At 71.3% G+C, this 16055-nt stretch overlaps 2 protein-coding genes across 2 annotated transcripts; one reads left to right on the forward strand and one right to left on the reverse strand.

Moving 5' to 3' along the window:
* Positions 1-744: 744 nt before the first annotated feature.
* Positions 745-6194, reverse strand: FSCN2 (fascin actin-bundling protein 2, retinal). Its single transcript, XM_075519093.1, has 6 exons — positions 6058-6194; positions 2918-3716; positions 1599-1755; positions 1389-1510; positions 1142-1309; positions 745-1053 (listed from the first exon to the last, which is right to left on the reverse strand). The coding sequence occupies exons 1-6, from the start codon at positions 6181-6183 to the stop codon at positions 848-850; spliced, it is 1578 nt and encodes a 525-aa protein (XP_075375208.1). The 5' UTR covers positions 6184-6194; the 3' UTR covers positions 745-847.
* A 1991-nt stretch (positions 6195-8185) lies between these two features.
* On the forward strand, positions 8186-11323 carry ACTG1 (actin gamma 1). The gene is made up of 6 exons (XM_075518491.1): positions 8186-8342; positions 8728-8860; positions 8941-9180; positions 9520-9958; positions 10078-10259; positions 10376-11323. Exons 2-6 carry the CDS (start codon positions 8738-8740, stop codon positions 10517-10519), a joined length of 1128 nt encoding a protein of 375 aa, XP_075374606.1. The 5' UTR covers positions 8186-8342; positions 8728-8737; the 3' UTR covers positions 10520-11323.
* The last annotated feature ends 4732 nt before the right edge of the window (positions 11324-16055 follow it).

A 16055-nucleotide genomic window follows, 5' to 3' on the forward strand; every position in this document is an offset into this window, starting at 1 on the left:
TCTTTTCCTTTCCATCTCCCGGCAGGGCCCTGCCAGCTCCCTGGGGGGCTGCCACCGCCGGCCCCCGTGGCCCCACCGCCTTCGGGGTGACGCTGCCGGCTGCAGCCCGAGGGCCGTACCCTGCGCTCGGTGTTGGAAGCACCGCGTCTTCCTCGCCCCGTCTCACCCTGCCCAGGTGGGGGTCTGCAGCCCTGGCAGCCCCTCTCTCCTCTTGTCCCTGCTGGCACCGCACGGGGAGCCGGCCCCCCCCCAGGGCCCTTCGCTGCAGCCCCCTCCTGCTCCCCCAGCCTGGCAAGAGGGTCCACGCGCATCCCAACCCCTCCGGGCTCCGGCTCCCTGCGCAGCCCCTCGGGGTCCTGCCCGCAGCGGGTTCGCTTTGCCGAGCCCCCATCCCCGGCTGCCTGAGCGGCACCCCCGGCCCCCCCGCCCACCCCCTGGCAGCTCTGCCTGTGGCAGCCCGGGGGTCCCTGCGTCCCAGAGCAGTGGCAGAGCCGGGATGCCCAGGCAGGATCAGCCCTTTCCCGGGGCGTGGGGGCTCCCACGGGGCGGCGCTCTCCATCGGGGGTTACGGGCCCCAGGCTGGGGAGGGGGACGGGGGACGGGATCCCGGGGCTTCACCCGAGCAGCCCTCGGGGCGCGGGCACCCCTGCCCTCGGGCGCTGCGGGAGGTGAAGGAAGACGAGGGCTGCCCCTGCCTGATCCAAACTGACTTTAATGCCGCGAGTTGAGGGCGGTCGGGGACAGAGCTGCCATGGATGGTGCCACCGCCGGTGCCACCACCCCCCTTTGCCTGGGGACAAGCTACTGCCCCCGGCCAGCCTGGGGCGGGGGGCTGGTGCCAGGGGGGTCAGTACTCCCAGAGCGTGGCCCGCAGCACGGACTCGCTGTCGGCACGCAGGGTGCCAGCCGGGTCCCCGCGTAGGTACCGGCCGTTCTTCGCTTTGATGGCGACGCGTCCCCGCTCCCGGAACTCGAAGAAGAAATCCTCGGAGAGGTCCCCGTCGCTGCACACCGACCCGCTGCTCGCCACGTACCAGAACTTGCCCCCCTGGCCTGGGGGGAGTCCCCGGGGGCTGTCAGCGGGGTCTGGCTGGGCCCCCGGCAGCTCCCCGCCCCAGCGGCCCCCCAGCCCGTCACCCACCTCGGATCTGGTAGGCGCCGTCGCTGAAGCTGATGTGGAAGACGTCGTAGATGGAGCGGTTGGAGTCGAGCAGGTTGGAGCCGCGGTGGTAGCAGACGAAGCCGTGCTCGCCCCGCAGCACCAGCATCGGGCGGTTGATCAGCTTCAGGGTGAATTCCTCGTCCTCCCCTGCACGGGAGCCTGGCCCTGAGCACCCTGGGGTGGGGACCCAACGCCAGGACCCCCCCCACCCGCCCCTGGCACTTACCCACGGCGTCGCTGACGGCCGCCAGCTGCCCGTTCCTCTTGGTGCAGACGTACCGGCCGTTGCTGGCGCGCAGGGCCACCCGCCGCCCGCGCCACTCGATGTCGAACATGGTGTTGGCAGCGCTGGCGGCAGAGGGAGACCGTGAGCCGGGGCCGCCTGTCCCCCCCCCCAGCCCCCCGGAGCCCCACGCCGCGGCACAGCACCACTCACACTTCGGTGGCCACGGCCTGGATGCCCCCATGTGCCACGAGGGTCCAGTAGCTGCCGGTGTTGGTGTGCAGGCTGCACTTGTTGGTGTCGCGGTCGATCTGGAGCTGGAAGGTCTCGTGGTTCAACTCCTCGTCCTGGTTTGCTGAGACGTTGACGCCTGCGGGTGGGAGCGGCCGTTGGCACCGGCCCCGCTCCAGCCACGTGCACCGATGAGCCCCGGCTGCGCTTTCCCTCCCCTGGCCCCTCCCCGGCAGCGGTAAATCCTTCTGCGAACAATCGTGCTAATTGGGCTGGTTAATCTGATTGCGGCCGTGTCCATCTGGTTAGCGCCGCGGCGCACAAACCCCCTATTTATAGCCTGCCCGCCACCGTCACCCGGCCCTAAGCCACTTGGCACAGGGGCAGGTGCGTTCCCGGTGCCCGCAGGGACGGCAGGGCAGCCGGGGGCACGGCACAGCCGCCGCTGCCCGGGCGAGCAGGGCCGCTCGGGGACCCCCACGGGCTCTGGAGGCTGCGGTCCCATCTAACGGCCCGTGCCCGGCTCCCCGCTGCGGGGTCTGGCCACGGGCACGGCTCTGCCCAGCCCCTCCTGCCCGCAGCTGCCTGCCCCGGGCTGCCAGGCTCAGCCCCGCGCCAGGGCAGGAGGCACACGGAGCTGCGTGTGCGAACACACGCACGTCCCCCCAGGGCCGCGCGGAGCCCCGCGCGCACGCGGCACCGCAGAGGGCACCGCAGAGGGCACCGCAGGGAGCCCCGCGCGTGCCCGTGGCCCTGCGCCCTACGTGCACGCGTGCAGCGCTGCGGAGCCGTGCGCGCACAAGCGCGTGCACACGCTGTGCTGGGAAGAGCCCCGCGCACGTGCGCACGCGTATGGGCTGCAGAGCTGTGCACGCGCGTGCACGCGCAGCATCGTCCCTGCACAAACGCGTACGGGCCGCGCACACAAACGCGTGGAGCTGCAGGCACTGCACGCAGCCCTGCTCACACGCGCGCACACGTATGCACACACGCACGCCCCCCTGTACTCACCCACGGAGCCCTGCACACACGCACCCCCCCACGCACGCCCACGGAACCCGGCACAGCCGCACCGCCGCCGCTCCCACCCCGGCCCCGCTGGCCGCAGCCTCCCCCTTGTTGTTATCGTAGGGTCTCCTCCCGTGGCGGGGGTCCCCGGGGTGCTCCCACGGAGCCCTTCGTGGCTGCGGGTGCTTTCGGCTGAGCCGATCCCCGGTGATCCCCTTGGGACAGCCGGGGCTCCCAAGGCAGGCAGGGAGCAGGCAGCGGGGTGCAGGCAGCGGGGTGCAGGCGGCCCTTACCCTGCCGGATGGAGACGTATCTGCCGTTGGCCGCCGTGAAGACCACCTGGGGGTGGCTCTCCTCCAGGTCGAAGAGTTCGTCTTTGCCCGGCTTGGAGCTGCGGCCGGACTTGAGGGTGCCGGTGGGCCCCGTGGGTGCCAGGTATTTGCCATCGCAGTCCTTGAAAGCCAACTTGCCCGCCTTGAACTCGAGGGTGTAGCCGGTGCGGGCGCCAGGCTCGGGCACCAGCGTGCCGTCGCAGCGCAGGTAGCGCTCGTCGGCGGTGCGCAGGCTGTACTTCTTGTCCTGGAAGCAGAGGGTGATGAGGGCGTCCACCCCCCAGGGCAGGTTGCTGTCGGTGGCGATTTCGTCCTCGTGGGCGCTGAGGTGGGCGTAGCGGCGGCGGCTGACGCTCAGCAGGTTGGCCTGGGGGTGCATGGCCAAGTGCACGGTCCAGAGCTCGCCCTCCGTCACGCTGGGGGCGAAGCAGGAGAGCCGATCCTCCCGGCCCCCGAAGAAACGCCGGTGCGGGGCCGACTGCAGCGCCCAGCGCCCGTCCGACTGGGTGATGATGCTGAAGCGTTCATCCCGGCCCGGCTGCTCAGCCTCACACCGCACCTTCCCGTCCTTGTCGGCACCCAGGTACCGGCCCAGGTGGCTCTTGAGGAAGACGACGGAGCTGTCGGCTTCGTCCTGCTCCAGCGTCCAGATCTGCTTGCGCTTCAGGCTGGGCGCCGAGGCGTTCACCTTGTAGCCGAAGCTCTCCGCCGTCAGGTACCGGCTGTCGCAGTTGATCAGCCCGAACTGGATCTTCAGGACCTGGTGGATCCCATTCGTTGGCATCTTCCGCCGGCGCGGGGTGGCCCCCGGGGGGCCGGCGGGGGCTCCCCGGCCCTGCCAAGCCCAGGCGTCGCGGCGGGGCCGGCCGGCTGCACCCACGGGGACGTCTGCACTGCCCCGGCACCGCTGCCGCACTGGCCCCACGGGGCGGCTCGGCACAGGGCGGCACAGCGGGGGGGTGCCGGGGGTGGGCCGGGGGCCGCGGCCCGTTTAATTAGCCGCAGGTAGGATTACAAAGTCCGGCCAGATTGCGGCAGGCACCGGGGCGGCCGTAACCTACGGCAGGGCTTTCACCGAGACCCCAGGCAAGGGGGGGACCGCGGCAGCCCCCAGCCGGCTCCTCGGGGTGCGCGGCCGCACCGCCGCCCTCCGTCACCACGGCCCCAGCTCTCGCCCGTCCTGCCGCGGAGCCGCGGGTGGAAAACTTGGGTGGGAACCCGATCCGGGCACGGGCCGGCGTATCCGTTCCCGGCGGGCTAAGGTTACCGGCCCCTCTGATTCAGCAGCAGGTCACCTCCAGCCGCGCCGCCTCCCGGCCAGCCCCTAAGCGCCTTACCAATTAGCCAGGCATTTTGATTAGTTTAAACCTTTTATCCTGCTTTGGGGCCCTTGGCCTCCATCTGTCCTGTGGCCCCAAATCCCTCCTGCAGCTGTGGATCGGGGTCACAGCCGCCCCCCCCACCCTGGCCCGCTGGGGCGACGGCTGGGACCCCCCATCGCCCGGGGCGCGGGGTCCTCGGTTCCACGGGGCTAAGACCGCCTGAAGCTCGTGACAGCGGTGCGGCTGTGCTGCCTTGGCAGGGGAGCGTCCCCACTCCTGCCCTGCAGCACCTTCCCCCCAGCCCAGCCGGGACCCCCCCGGCCGGGGCAGGCGCAGCCGCAGGGACACCCGGCCTCGGCCACGCTCCACCGCAGGGACCTGGGGACGGGCAGGGACGGGCTCTGTCCACCCCTGCGCCCCAAAGCGCTCGGACACCCGGTGCCAGCCCCTGCGCCGGGGACCGGCCGTGCACCGGTGATGCCGCTGTGCCGCAGCGAGGCCCTGGCCGCGATGGCTCCCGCTGCCGCCTTCCCCCCGGCCCCACGGCTCCGGTGTCAGCACTGCGCCCAGTTATTGTTCCCGAAAATAGGTCCCGGGGATTGGTTGCCTCATGACTTTTTCATGGCCGGGCTCTCTCTTACCATGCCAGGGGGGTGCCGCGGCCCCCCGGCCGCTGCGTTACCCGAGCCGCGGCTGCGCTGCCCGGCACGGTGTAACTGACCCCCGCCGAAACGGATACGGGTCGGCTTTCGGGCCGGGGCAGGGATAAGTGGGTCAGGGTCCTGCAGGGGCTGGGGGGCTCCAGGGGGCTGGGGGGGGCTGTGGGGGACGGGGGCTCCCCGGGGTCTGGCAGGGCGGCAGCGCCGGCTCTCGGTGGGCGCACCCCAGCACCTGCCCGGCAGAGCAGCCGGGAGCCGTATTTATGTGTGCCGGCCCCCCCAGCCCCCCCGGTGGGGGTCAGGTTCCCATCGGGGGGGGGCCCGCCTGGGCCCTGCCCCGCAGCCGTCGCCTGTCCCTGCACCCCCCCGGCTTGGGGACGGCCGGACCCCTCCCGGGGCGGGGGGGTGGCGGCTTCTGAGACCCGACGAGCTCATGACAGCCCCTCCCGCCCGGGCTCCGCAGGGGGCCGGGGTGGGTGCCCCCCCCCTCCCCGCGGTTTCCATCCATTCCCTTCCCGGGAGGGATGGGGGGTGCTGGGATGGGGGGGGGGTCCCCCAGCCCCCAGCCAGCGCGGCCCCAGCCCTGGTGGGGGGCTGGCGGATGGGGGGGGGGGGCTCAGCCGCGCCCCAAGAGCCCAGGGGGGCAGGGCAGGGGTTTGGGGGGGGCTGGGGTGGGGGTCAGGGTCGGTATCGGGGTGGCGGTGCCCGGCCGTACCCCGCGGGGACCCCGCCCCATCGCCCCGCCCCGCGCCAACACCCGGCCGTCACCATGGCGACGGGAGGGGACGATGACTGTGTGTCACCATGGCGACGGAGGCTGCGCACAGGCAGCGGGGGGGGGGGACACACACACACACGGCACACCCGCATCACCGCGGCGACGGGCAGCGGGGAGGGGCGGGGCGCGGCGCCTTCCTCCTCCTCCTCCTCCTCCTCCTCCTCCTCCGCTCCCCCCGGCCCGGCCGAAGGTCCCCGCGGCGGCGCGGGGCGGTGTCGGGGCCGGGCGTCCCGCTGCCACCGGCCCGATCGCTCCTAATACGGCCGGGACGCGCTGCCTGCGCCCGCCCCGCATCGCGGGGGCACCCCCGGCCCTGCCCGGCCCTGCCCGGCCCTTACTCACCGGGCGCCGGGGCTGCCTTGTTTGGGCAGGAGGAAGCGCCGGGGCACGGACCCGGCACCGCCCCGGCCCCCCCCGCAGCCCCCGGCGTCGCCTCGCCCCGCGGGGTCCGGCCCCGCAGCCTCGCATTCGTCCCCCGGGGTCTCTCCCGCCCGGGAGCCCCCCCAGTGTCCGTGGGCCCGGGGGGGGGGGGGCCGAGTCACGGGCGAGGGGCTGCCGACGCCGGGGAGCCCCGCCGCTGCGTGCCCGTGCGGGGGGTCCAGCCGGTCCCCGCGCCCCGGGACGGGGAGCCGTGGGATGCGGTCGTCACCTGCGCGGCCCCCCTGAGCCAGGCCCCCAGCCCGAGGTGCCAGCGCCCGCCCGGCCACCAGCCCGAGCCCTCCGTGGCCCGCGGGGACGCTGGGCCAGGCCGGCCGCTCGGCGCTGGCGCGGGGACGTGAGACCCCTCGAGCTGTGCCGGGCCCCGTGCGGGACCCCCCGTCCCTCTGCCACCCACCCGGCGCCAGCACCGCCCTGCCCCGCACCCGGCACCCCCGGCCTGCTGCCGCTGCACCGCTGACACCCCTCCGCGACGCCCGTCCAGGCTCAGCCGCCAGCGGCACCGGGGCCTGCCGGGGAAGGCCCGAGCGCGCGGCGTTTCATCCCCGAGCGGTGCTGGGAATCCCTTGGAAGACGGCGAGCTTCTGCCGCCGGCTGCTCCTGGCACAGACGCGGGTGACGGCAAGGCCGGCAGCCGCCACTTCCATGCACCTGACCGGCACGGAGGGGCTGGGGGCGTGGGAGCTGCGCTGGGTGACGGGTGCGTGGGCTGCCAGCACGGCGCGTGGGTCTCTGGCCTAGCGTGTGGCTATCCAACGTGGTGCGCGGCTATCCGGCACGGTGCAGGGGTCTCTGGCACGGCGTGCTGGTGCGTGCCGTGCCCATGACACCCAGCAGCAGCGTGGGGCGCGCAGCCCGTGGCACCCACTGACCAAGCGGGGGGGCTCGGACCCGAGGAGGGCCCCAGGCTGGCGGGGGCCGGGGGGCTGCCGGAGCGGGGGTGCCAGCCGGGCTGGCGGGGCTCTCCCTGGGGAGATGCTCTGGGTGGGGTGGTGCAGCGGGGGGGGCCCGTGGGGGATGCCGCCCTCAGGCAGGGCGCCGTCCGTGGGGCGCACAGCACCGTCCGTGGGGCATCAGCACCGTCAGCGGGTGCACGGCAGCGCTGGAGCCGAGGCAGGGCCTTTTGGGGTGCCCGGTGCCGGCCGTGCGGTGCTGCAGGTGGGCTGGCAGTGCCGGGGTGCAGGGTGCTGCCTGCGGGGTGCTGCCTGCGGGGTGCTCCGTGCTGCACCGGAGGCAGGGCCTGCCTATAGGTGCTGGCGGGAGGGCGGACGGTCAGGGGGTGCTTACAGGTGTGGGATGCACGCGCCCTTGCGCGGCGCAGAACCTATAGGATACGCGGCGTTGCCTACGGGGGTGCGCGGGGCTCTCGGGGGCAGCGCTGCCAGAGCCCGGGGTGCAGCCGGGGTGCGCGGCGCTGCCCGAGGGCCGGGCGGTGCCGCCGGCGGGGCGGTGGGCAGCGAGGGTGCCCAGCCCCGAGGGGCGCCCGGTGCTGCCGGCGGGGTGCGGGTGCCGCGGGTGGGGGTGCGGGTGCCGCCCGGTGCAGCGGGTGGGGGTGCCCGCTGCTGCGGGGGGGGTGCCGGGTGCTGTGGGTGGGGTGCAGATGCCGTCAGTGGGGTGCACACGGAGTGGGTGGGGTGCACGTGCTGCCCGAGGGGTGCACGTGCTGCCTGAGGCTCTCGCACGTGCTGTCCGGGGGGTGCCCGCTGCTGCCCGGGGGGGGACGAGGGGGGGGGGGGACGCGCGGTGCCACCTTCGGGGTGCGGGGTCGGCGAGGCCCGCGGGGGCCCGGCGCTACCGGAGGGGAACCGGGCGCTGCCCGGGGGGTGCCCGGTGCTCGGCGGGGGGTGCCCGGCGCTGCCGGGGGTGCTGCCGGCCGGCGCGGCCGGGGGTCCCCGCCGGGGCCGGGGGTCGCCGCCGCCGCCCCCCCCCCCGCCCCATGCAGGTTCCGGGGTGCCGCGGGGCGGGGGCAGCCCGGCAGCCGCCCCACGTGGCCGGGGCCGCGCCAGCCAATGAGAACGCGTGTTTCTGAAAGATCTCCATATATGGCGATGTTCTCGGCCGGGCGGGCGGGGCCGTCGCCCCCTGGGTATAAAAGCGCGGGGCTGGGAGCCGGACGGTCTCACTCAGCCGGCGGCAGCGGACCAGGCGGCACCGTCTCCCCAGCGCCGAGAGCAACTTCCCCCGCACAGGTACCGGCACCGGCGGCTATGGGGCGTGGCCCGCGCCCTTGCCGCCCCCTTCTCCTGCGGTTCCTGGGGGGTGGCGGGCTCGGTCCTGGCCGGCGCCGGGGTGGCCTGTGGCCGTGTGTGTGTGTCCCCCCTTCCCCCCCCCCCGCGCCATGCTGGAATGGTCTCGCCCGTTTGAACGGGCCGTTGGGTGGGGGGGGGGGGGGCCGCGGCGCGATTGGCGGCGGCGGCGGGTGACGTCAGGGCGCGGGAGATTCAAACGGCGGGGCGGGGGGGGCCGGGGTCCGTCCCGGGAAGGGGAGCGGGGGGGGGTGGGGGCCGGGCTGGGCCCGCCGCCAGCGCGGCCTCCCGGGGCGGGTGCGCTGACCGGGCCGCCCTTCCACCGCAGAGGCTCCGCCATGGAAGAGGAGATCGCCGCCCTCGTCATCGACAACGGCTCCGGCATGTGCAAGGCCGGTTTCGCCGGGGACGACGCCCCCCGCGCCGTTTTCCCCTCCATCGTCGGGCGCCCCCGGCACCAGGTAGGCGGGAGGGGAGGAGGGGAGGGCGGGCGGGGCGGTGCTGCCGCCGGGCGGGCGCTGACTCACCCTTGGCTTCCCAGGGCGTGATGGTGGGCATGGGGCAGAAGGACAGCTACGTGGGGGATGAGGCCCAGAGCAAGAGAGGGATCCTCACCCTGAAGTACCCCATCGAGCACGGCATCGTCACCAACTGGGACGACATGGAGAAGATCTGGCACCACACCTTCTACAACGAGCTGCGCGTGGCTCCCGAGGAGCACCCCGTGCTGCTCACAGAGGCTCCCCTGAACCCCAAGGCCAACAGAGAGAAGATGACGCAGGTACCGTCACTCGCCCGCTGGCCGCCCCTTACTCTCATCTTGTTCGCAAACCTCTTTTTGTTGCGGCATCTTAAACCTGAGCTGGTGTTTTGTTTCTTTTTTTTTTTTTCTCCGACATTTCAGGGTTCTGTACTCCTGGCATTTCTTCCTGACGCCTCAGGTTTCTTTCATTTGTGTTTCTGCCTGCGTTCTTTGCTTTTTTCCTTCACACACTGAGTTGTGTTGGGTTTTTTTCTGCATGTCAGCATGTGTGTTCTAACGTGGGTGCGAGTGACCCAGTGCTCGCTACTTGGTGCTAATCGATTTATTTTTTTTTTTCTTTCGTCCTTTTCCTTCCAGATCATGTTTGAGACCTTCAACACCCCAGCCATGTACGTGGCTATCCAGGCCGTGCTGTCCCTGTACGCCTCTGGTCGTACCACTGGTATTGTTATGGACTCCGGGGACGGTGTCACCCACACCGTGCCCATCTACGAGGGTTATGCTCTGCCCCACGCCATCCTGCGCCTGGACTTGGCTGGCCGTGACCTGACAGACTACCTCATGAAGATCCTGACAGAAAGAGGCTACAGCTTCACCACCACAGCCGAAAGGGAAATTGTCCGTGACATAAAGGAAAAGCTGTGCTACGTCGCCCTGGACTTCGAGCAGGAGATGGCCACTGCTGCCTCTTCCTCCTCCCTGGAGAAGAGCTACGAGCTGCCCGACGGCCAGGTGATCACCATCGGCAACGAGCGGTTCAGGTGTCCAGAAGCCCTCTTCCAGCCCTCCTTCCTGGGTAGGTGCGGGCCGGGGCGGTACCACCGGGGTTGCCTCCGTGGCGCGTGGGCTTGGCGCGACCAAACCGAGATGCTGCGTGGGTACTAAACGAGCCGGCAACTCTTCCTTTCTCCCCAGGCATGGAGTCCTGCGGCATTCACGAGACCACTTTCAACTCCATCATGAAGTGTGACGTGGACATCAGGAAGGACCTGTACGCCAACACGGTGCTGTCCGGCGGCACCACCATGTACCCTGGCATCGCTGACAGGATGCAGAAGGAGATCACAGCCCTGGCGCCCAGCACGATGAAGATCAAGGTAAGAAACGCTCCCTCGTCCCGCAGCGGACGGGGCTGCGGCCTCTGGGCCTGGTGGGAGAAGGCCGGGCCGCTCCCGCCGCCGCCGCTCTGACCGCCGCCGCTCTCCTCTCGCAGATCATCGCCCCGCCCGAGCGCAAGTACTCCGTCTGGATCGGCGGCTCCATCCTGGCCTCGCTATCCACCTTCCAGCAGATGTGGATCAGCAAGCAGGAGTACGACGAGTCCGGCCCCTCCATCGTCCACCGCAAATGCTTCTAAACGGACTGCTGGCAGGCGCGCCGCGCCTGCTGCATGAGTTGTCTCACTAGTATATGTTTGCCCAGGCAAATCTATACACCTCATGCTAGCCTCATAAAACTGGAATAAGCCTTCTCTCAAAAGAAACTTGCCCTCGGAAAGTCTCTACCTGATGTTTAGACAAATGTCAGCACTGGATGGTCGAGCTGTCGCTTGATTTGACCTTGTTACTCGAGTTAACCCTTCCCTCGCTCTCCACCCGAGTGAAATACCCTGTACAGCTCCGCTCCCGGCCGCGGGGCCGGCGTGGCACCTCGCCGCGGAGGAGAGCCCACGCCTGACCGGGGCTCCCGCAGCTCGCTACACTGACAGTGGCCCGTCTCCCCGCGCCCCGGGCCGGGACCGGTGTGTACAGGGTATTCGGAGTCCCGACTTGCCGTGCATCCAGTGTGGAGTATTCCAGATTTCCTGTAGAGGCTGGTAGGAGTCCATCAAGAATTCACTTCTGTCGCTGCCGTTCTAGCAAGGTTGGGAAAAACATATCGCATCCGAGCCTTACGAACCAGTCTTCATTCTCCTCCCCACCCGTATCCCAGTCGACATCACGGGGCTGAAGTTACTCAACTTTGAGTTGCTGAAACTTGGCATTTACACCTGTAAATTTATGCATCGTTTAATTTATGTCAGATTTTTTTGTACGTTGCCTTAATGTTCTCACATGACGGTAGGAAACCGAAATTTGTAAGTCATCCTAAAGTTGAGAAATTGTAATGCCCGACAGCACATCATGGTGTAAGGAAAATAAAAAAAAAAAAAAAAAAAAAAGGCGCTGCAGTAAAGTCCAGCCGGGGCTCTGTGTGCTGGGGGGGGGCCCCAGGGTGGGGTGACACCGCTGGGCTTGTCCCCTGCGGGTGACAAGTGGCCGCTGCATTGGGGTGGAGCTTTTGGCTCTTCCTCCCCAGGAAGCTGTTGGGGAAGCCATGGTGGCATTTTGGGGTTAAAAACAGCTGGTTTGGTACCAAAGAAGTTTTTGGTGCTGCCCTTGGCCCTCACCTGCTCTCACCCTGGCCAGGGCAGAGCTCTGGCGCTGCCAGAGTTGGTTTGGCACAGCTGCCCGTCCTGCCTCCGGCACGGGGAGTCCCGCGGTGCTGGGCCGGTGCCACCGGCAGCTCCCCGGTGCACTGGGCAAAGGCGAGCGGGGCTGGGGGGGCCGGGGGTCCCCCAAACCCCGCACTCTGCATGAGCGAGCCCCGTGTCGTGGCTCTTGCCAGGCCCCGTGGCACTGCCGCGCTGCTCCCATTTCTGAGGGGAGAGAGAACCCTGCTAATTAATTTAATTAAAGCAACCCAAGGTCAGGCAGCGCCGCTGCCCTTAGGACCTCGCTTGGGGCTGCCGTCCCTGCCCTCGCCCCCCGCTCGCCGCCATCCTGCGCCGTGTCAAACGCCGGGGCGGCACGGGGGCACCGGGGAAACCCACCGGAGCCCCTCCGCCAGCCGGATCCGGTGCATCGGCCATATGGCACGGCCGGGCACGGGCTCCCGGGCTGCCGCGTCCTCCCGGTGCCTGGCCGGTTCTCTGCCGAAGGCCGGGCTCCCCTCGCCCCCTTCCCCGGCGCCCCCTTCCCCAGCACCCCCGGCCCAGCCCGGCCCTGCGGACGCTGCCCACCAGCACAGGCGTCTGCAGCCGGGCCCACGCTCTTCCTCCTCCTCTTCACCAGTGCAAGGCTGGCGCCGACCAAAGCACCCGGCGTCCATCGTGGCGGGTGGGGTTTGCTCCAGGGACACCCGGCCGGCGTCGAAGCCGTAGGGGTGCTCGGGGTGGCCACGGGCTTGTGCAGATCCGTGCCCGCTTGCCCACGCTCGGCGTCCCCAGGAGAGCGGGTGACCGCGGGCGGGATGGATGGCCGTGACCGCCGAGGGGGACGGCGGCACATCCATCACCCGGGAAGGGGGGGTGCAGCGGGGCCGGGGCACGCTGCCTGCTCAGCACGCGTGTCACCGTGCCGCAAGGACACCGGCTGCGGCAGGGGAGGGCGAGCTGCGGCTGGGGCTGCTCGGGCAGGCCAAAGCGGTGCCAGCGCCGGCCCACGGCCCCTCTGCTCGCTGGCGAGCGCGGCCCTGCTGCGCGGCACCGGCCGTACGGCACCGTGGCGCGGTGAGCCGCGGGGTGCCGTGCCAGGTCGTGCCGTGCGGGGTTCGTGGTACCGCGTCATCGCGTTGCGTTGCACCGTGCCGTGTCGTGCCACGTTGCTCCCTGCCGCGTTGTCCCAGGCGGCCTCCCGGCGTGTCCCACGGTGACACCACTGCCCGGCTGTCCCCAAAGCGTCCCCGTTTGTCCTTGCCCGCACACAGGCCACGGGAGCCGCTTTGGCACCAGGACACCGGCGTCGGCCACACGCGGGGCCTGGCTGAACCGCGGCCCCTCGGTGGGACAGCACCGCGGCTGCCCCGGCACGGTGGTGGGGATGAGCAGCGGCCGCAGTGCTGCGGGTCACCATCGCCTCCGTGCCAGGGCCACCGCAAGGCCCGGGGGGGGCGAATTGGGGGTGCAGGGGAAGGGGCGGGTGCGCACCCCTCCTGGGCGGGGGTCACGGGGGAGCCGGCTGGGGCCACGGCCGGGCAGCGCGGCGCGTGTGAGCGAGCGCTCAGTGCCGGGGCGACGCAGCCCGGGCCGGGATCGGGCCCAGTGCGGGCGGGGGGGGGGGGTCCGGGTGCCCCCCAGCACCGCCCCGGCAGCCACCGCCCCCCCCGCCCAGCGGGGCCGTGGCCCGGCCCGGGGTCCTCGGTGCGGGATGAGTCCCCCGGGGCCACCCGGCCGGTGGCACCTGTGCTCACCAACTGGCCGGCACCCCCCGGCACCCCGCCCAGCTGTCCGCCCGTCTGTCTGTCCGTCCCTCCAGCCCGCCGTGCGCCCATCTGTCTGCCCAGCCCTCCCGCCACCTGTCCGCCTGTCCATCTGTCCGGCCCGCCCGTTCCCCACCACCCGGCCACCGTCGGGCCGGCCGCGCACCCTGCGGCCCTTTGTCCGTCTGTCCGTCCATCCTCCCCCCCCCCGCGTCCGTCGGTCGCGCCCTGGCCCGGGGCGGCCGCCAGGGGGCAGCACGGCTCCGCCGCTCCGCCGCACGACACGAGTTTGCGCGGTCTCAGCTCCGCGGACACCGGGGCCGGGCGGGGCCGGGCGGGGCCTCCCGGAGCGTCCCGGTCCCGAGGGGGCGGGGGGGCAGGAAGGGCCCCGACGGGACCCCCGCCCCGTTACACCCGCCCCCCCCCCGCCCTCCTCCCGCCCCCCCTACTCCCTTGCACCCGTGTTCCCCGCACCGCCAACACCCCCCGCACCCGTGTACCTCCCCCCGCACCCATGCACCCCCCACGCCCCCATCCCCGCCCCCCCGCACCCATGGGCGCCCCCTGCCCCCCCCCGCGGCTGCCGGCCGGAGGGAAAGGGTTAACGGCGCCCGGGTGGTGAGAACAAAAGGGCGCCCCGCCAGCCAATGGGCGCCGGGCTCCGCATCCCGACACCCTCTGGTTGGCTACGGCGCGGCCAATGGCGTGCGAGCTCTGCCTGTCCGTCTGTCCCCACGTGGGGTGGGAGCGCTCTGACCCCGCCCCTCGCTGCTGGGGACGGGCCCGGAGCGACGGCGGCGGCTTCTGCTGCCTGCACCTCCTGCCTGCACCTCCTGCCTGCATCCTCTGCCTGGACCTCCTGCCTGCACCTCCTGCCTGCACCCTGCTGCCTGCAGCTTCTGCCTGCACCTCCTGCCTGCACCTCCTGCCTGCATCCTCTGCCTGCACCTCCTGCCTGCACCTCCTGCCTGCACCCTGCTGCCTGCACCCTGCTGCCTGCACCTCCTGCCTGCACCCTGCTGCCTGCAGCTCCTGCCTGCATCCTCTGCCTGCACCTCCTGCCTGCTGCCTGCACCTCCTGCCTGCACCTCCTGCCTGCATCCTCTGCCTGCTGCCTGCACCTCCTGCCTGCACCTCCTGCCTGCACCTCCTGCCTGCACCCTCTGCCTGCACCTCCTGCCTGCTGCCTGCACCTCCTGCCTGCACCTCCTGCCTGCATCCTCTGCCTGCACCTCCTGCCTGCTGCCTGCACCTCCTGCCTGCACCTCCTGCCTGCACCCTCTGCCTGCACCTCCTGCCTGCTGCCTGCACCTCCTGCCTGCACCTCCTGCCTGCACCTCCTGCCTGCACCTCCTGCCTGCTGCCTGCACCTCCTGCCTGCACCCTGCTGCCTGCACCTCCTGCCTGCACCTCCTGCCTGCACCTCTTGCCTGCACCTCCTGCCTGCACCCTCTGCCTGCACCTCCTGCCTGCACCTCCTGCCTGCTGCCTGCACCCTGCTGCCTGCACCTCCTGCCTGCACCTCGTGCCTGCACCCTCTGCCTGCACCTCCTGCCTGCACCCTGCTGCCTGCACCTCCTGCCTGCACCTCCTGCCTGCACCCTCTGCCTGCACCCTCTGCCTGCACCTCCTGCCTGCACCTCCTGCCTGCACCTCCTGCCTGCACCCTGCTGCCTGCACCTCCTGCGTGCACCTCCTGCCTGCACTCTGCTGCCTGCACCTCCTGCCTGCACCCTGATGCCTGCACCTCCTGCCTGCATCCTCTGCCTGCACCCTGCTGCCAGCACCTCCTGCCTGCACCTCCTGCCTGCACCCTCCTGCCTGCACCCTGCTGCCAGCACCTCCTGCCTGCACCTTCCTGCCTGCACCCTGCTGACTGCACCCTCCTGCCTACGTCTCTCCTGCCTGCAGCTTCCTGCACCCTGCCTGCATCCCTCCTGCAGAATCCTTCCCACGCTGCAGCCTCCCTTCCCCCATGGGCAGCTTCCTCCTGCCTGCACCCTGCCTGCATCCCCCTTCCACCCTCCCGCAGCCTCCCTCCCCTCTGCTGCCTCGCTCTGCAGCCCCTTCCTCCCCTCCTCCTCCTCCTCCCGCCGCCTCCCTCCGCCTTTCACCCCCCTCCAGCCCCACATCTCTCCTGCCCGCAGCCCCCTCCAGCCCCGCGTCGGCCTCTGTCCCCATCCCCCAGCTCTGGGTCCCTCCCCCCATCCCTGCCTGCGCCCCCCAAGCCCTGCCTGCGTCCCCCCAATCCCTGCCTGCGTCCCCCCATCCCTGCCTGCATCCCCCATCCCTGCCTGCGCCCCCCATCCCTGCCTGCATCCCCCATCCCTGCCTGCACCCCTCCATCCCTGCCTGCGTCCCCCCATCCCTGCCTGCATCCCCCATCCCTGCCTGCACCCCTCCATCCCTGCCTCCATCCCCCCGTCCCTGCCTGCGTCCCCCATCCCTGCCTGCGTCCCCCATCCCTGCCTGCATCCTCCAATCCCTGCCTGCATCCCCCCGTCCCTGCCTGCATCCCCCCGTCCCTGCCTGCGTCCCCCATCCCTGCCTGCATCCTCCAATCCCTGCCTGCATCCCCCCATCCCTGCCTGCGTCCCCCAATCCCTGCCTGCGTCCTCCCCATCCCTGCCTGCATCCCCCATCCCTGCCTGCATCCTCCAATCCCTGCCTGCATCCCCCTGTCCCTGCCTGCATCCCCCCGTCCCTGCCTGCAT

The sequence above is a fragment of the Mycteria americana genome, chromosome 16 (assembly GCF_035582795.1).
Source record: "Mycteria americana isolate JAX WOST 10 ecotype Jacksonville Zoo and Gardens chromosome 16, USCA_MyAme_1.0, whole genome shotgun sequence".
Classification (NCBI taxonomy): Eukaryota; Metazoa; Chordata; class Aves; order Ciconiiformes; family Ciconiidae; genus Mycteria; species Mycteria americana.

What these genes read in the sequence shown, in the direction of transcription:
- FSCN2 (XM_075519093.1), bottom strand. Translation starts at nt 6,183, where the DNA reads ATGCGAGGCTGCGGGGCCGGACCCCGCGGGGCGAGGCGACGCCGGGGG. An exon ending in CAAGGCAGCCCCGGCGCCCG is followed by an intron (nt 3,717 to 6,057) that starts GTGAGTAAGGGC and finishes GGGATCCACCAG; the next exon opens with GTCCTGAAGATCCAGTTCGG. An exon ending in GGCCGTCAGCGACGCCGTGG is followed by an intron (nt 1,310 to 1,388) that starts GTAAGTGCCAGG and finishes GCTCCCGTGCAG; the next exon opens with GGGAGGACGAGGAATTCACC.
- ACTG1 (XM_075518491.1), top strand. Translation starts at nt 8,738, where the DNA reads ATGGAAGAGGAGATCGCCGCCCTCGTCATCGACAACGGCTCCGGCATG. An exon ending in TCGGGCGCCCCCGGCACCAG is followed by an intron (nt 8,861 to 8,940) that starts GTAGGCGGGAGG and finishes TTGGCTTCCCAG; the next exon opens with GGCGTGATGGTGGGCATGGG. An exon ending in CTTCCAGCCCTCCTTCCTGG is followed by an intron (nt 9,959 to 10,077) that starts GTAGGTGCGGGC and finishes CTTTCTCCCCAG; the next exon opens with GCATGGAGTCCTGCGGCATT.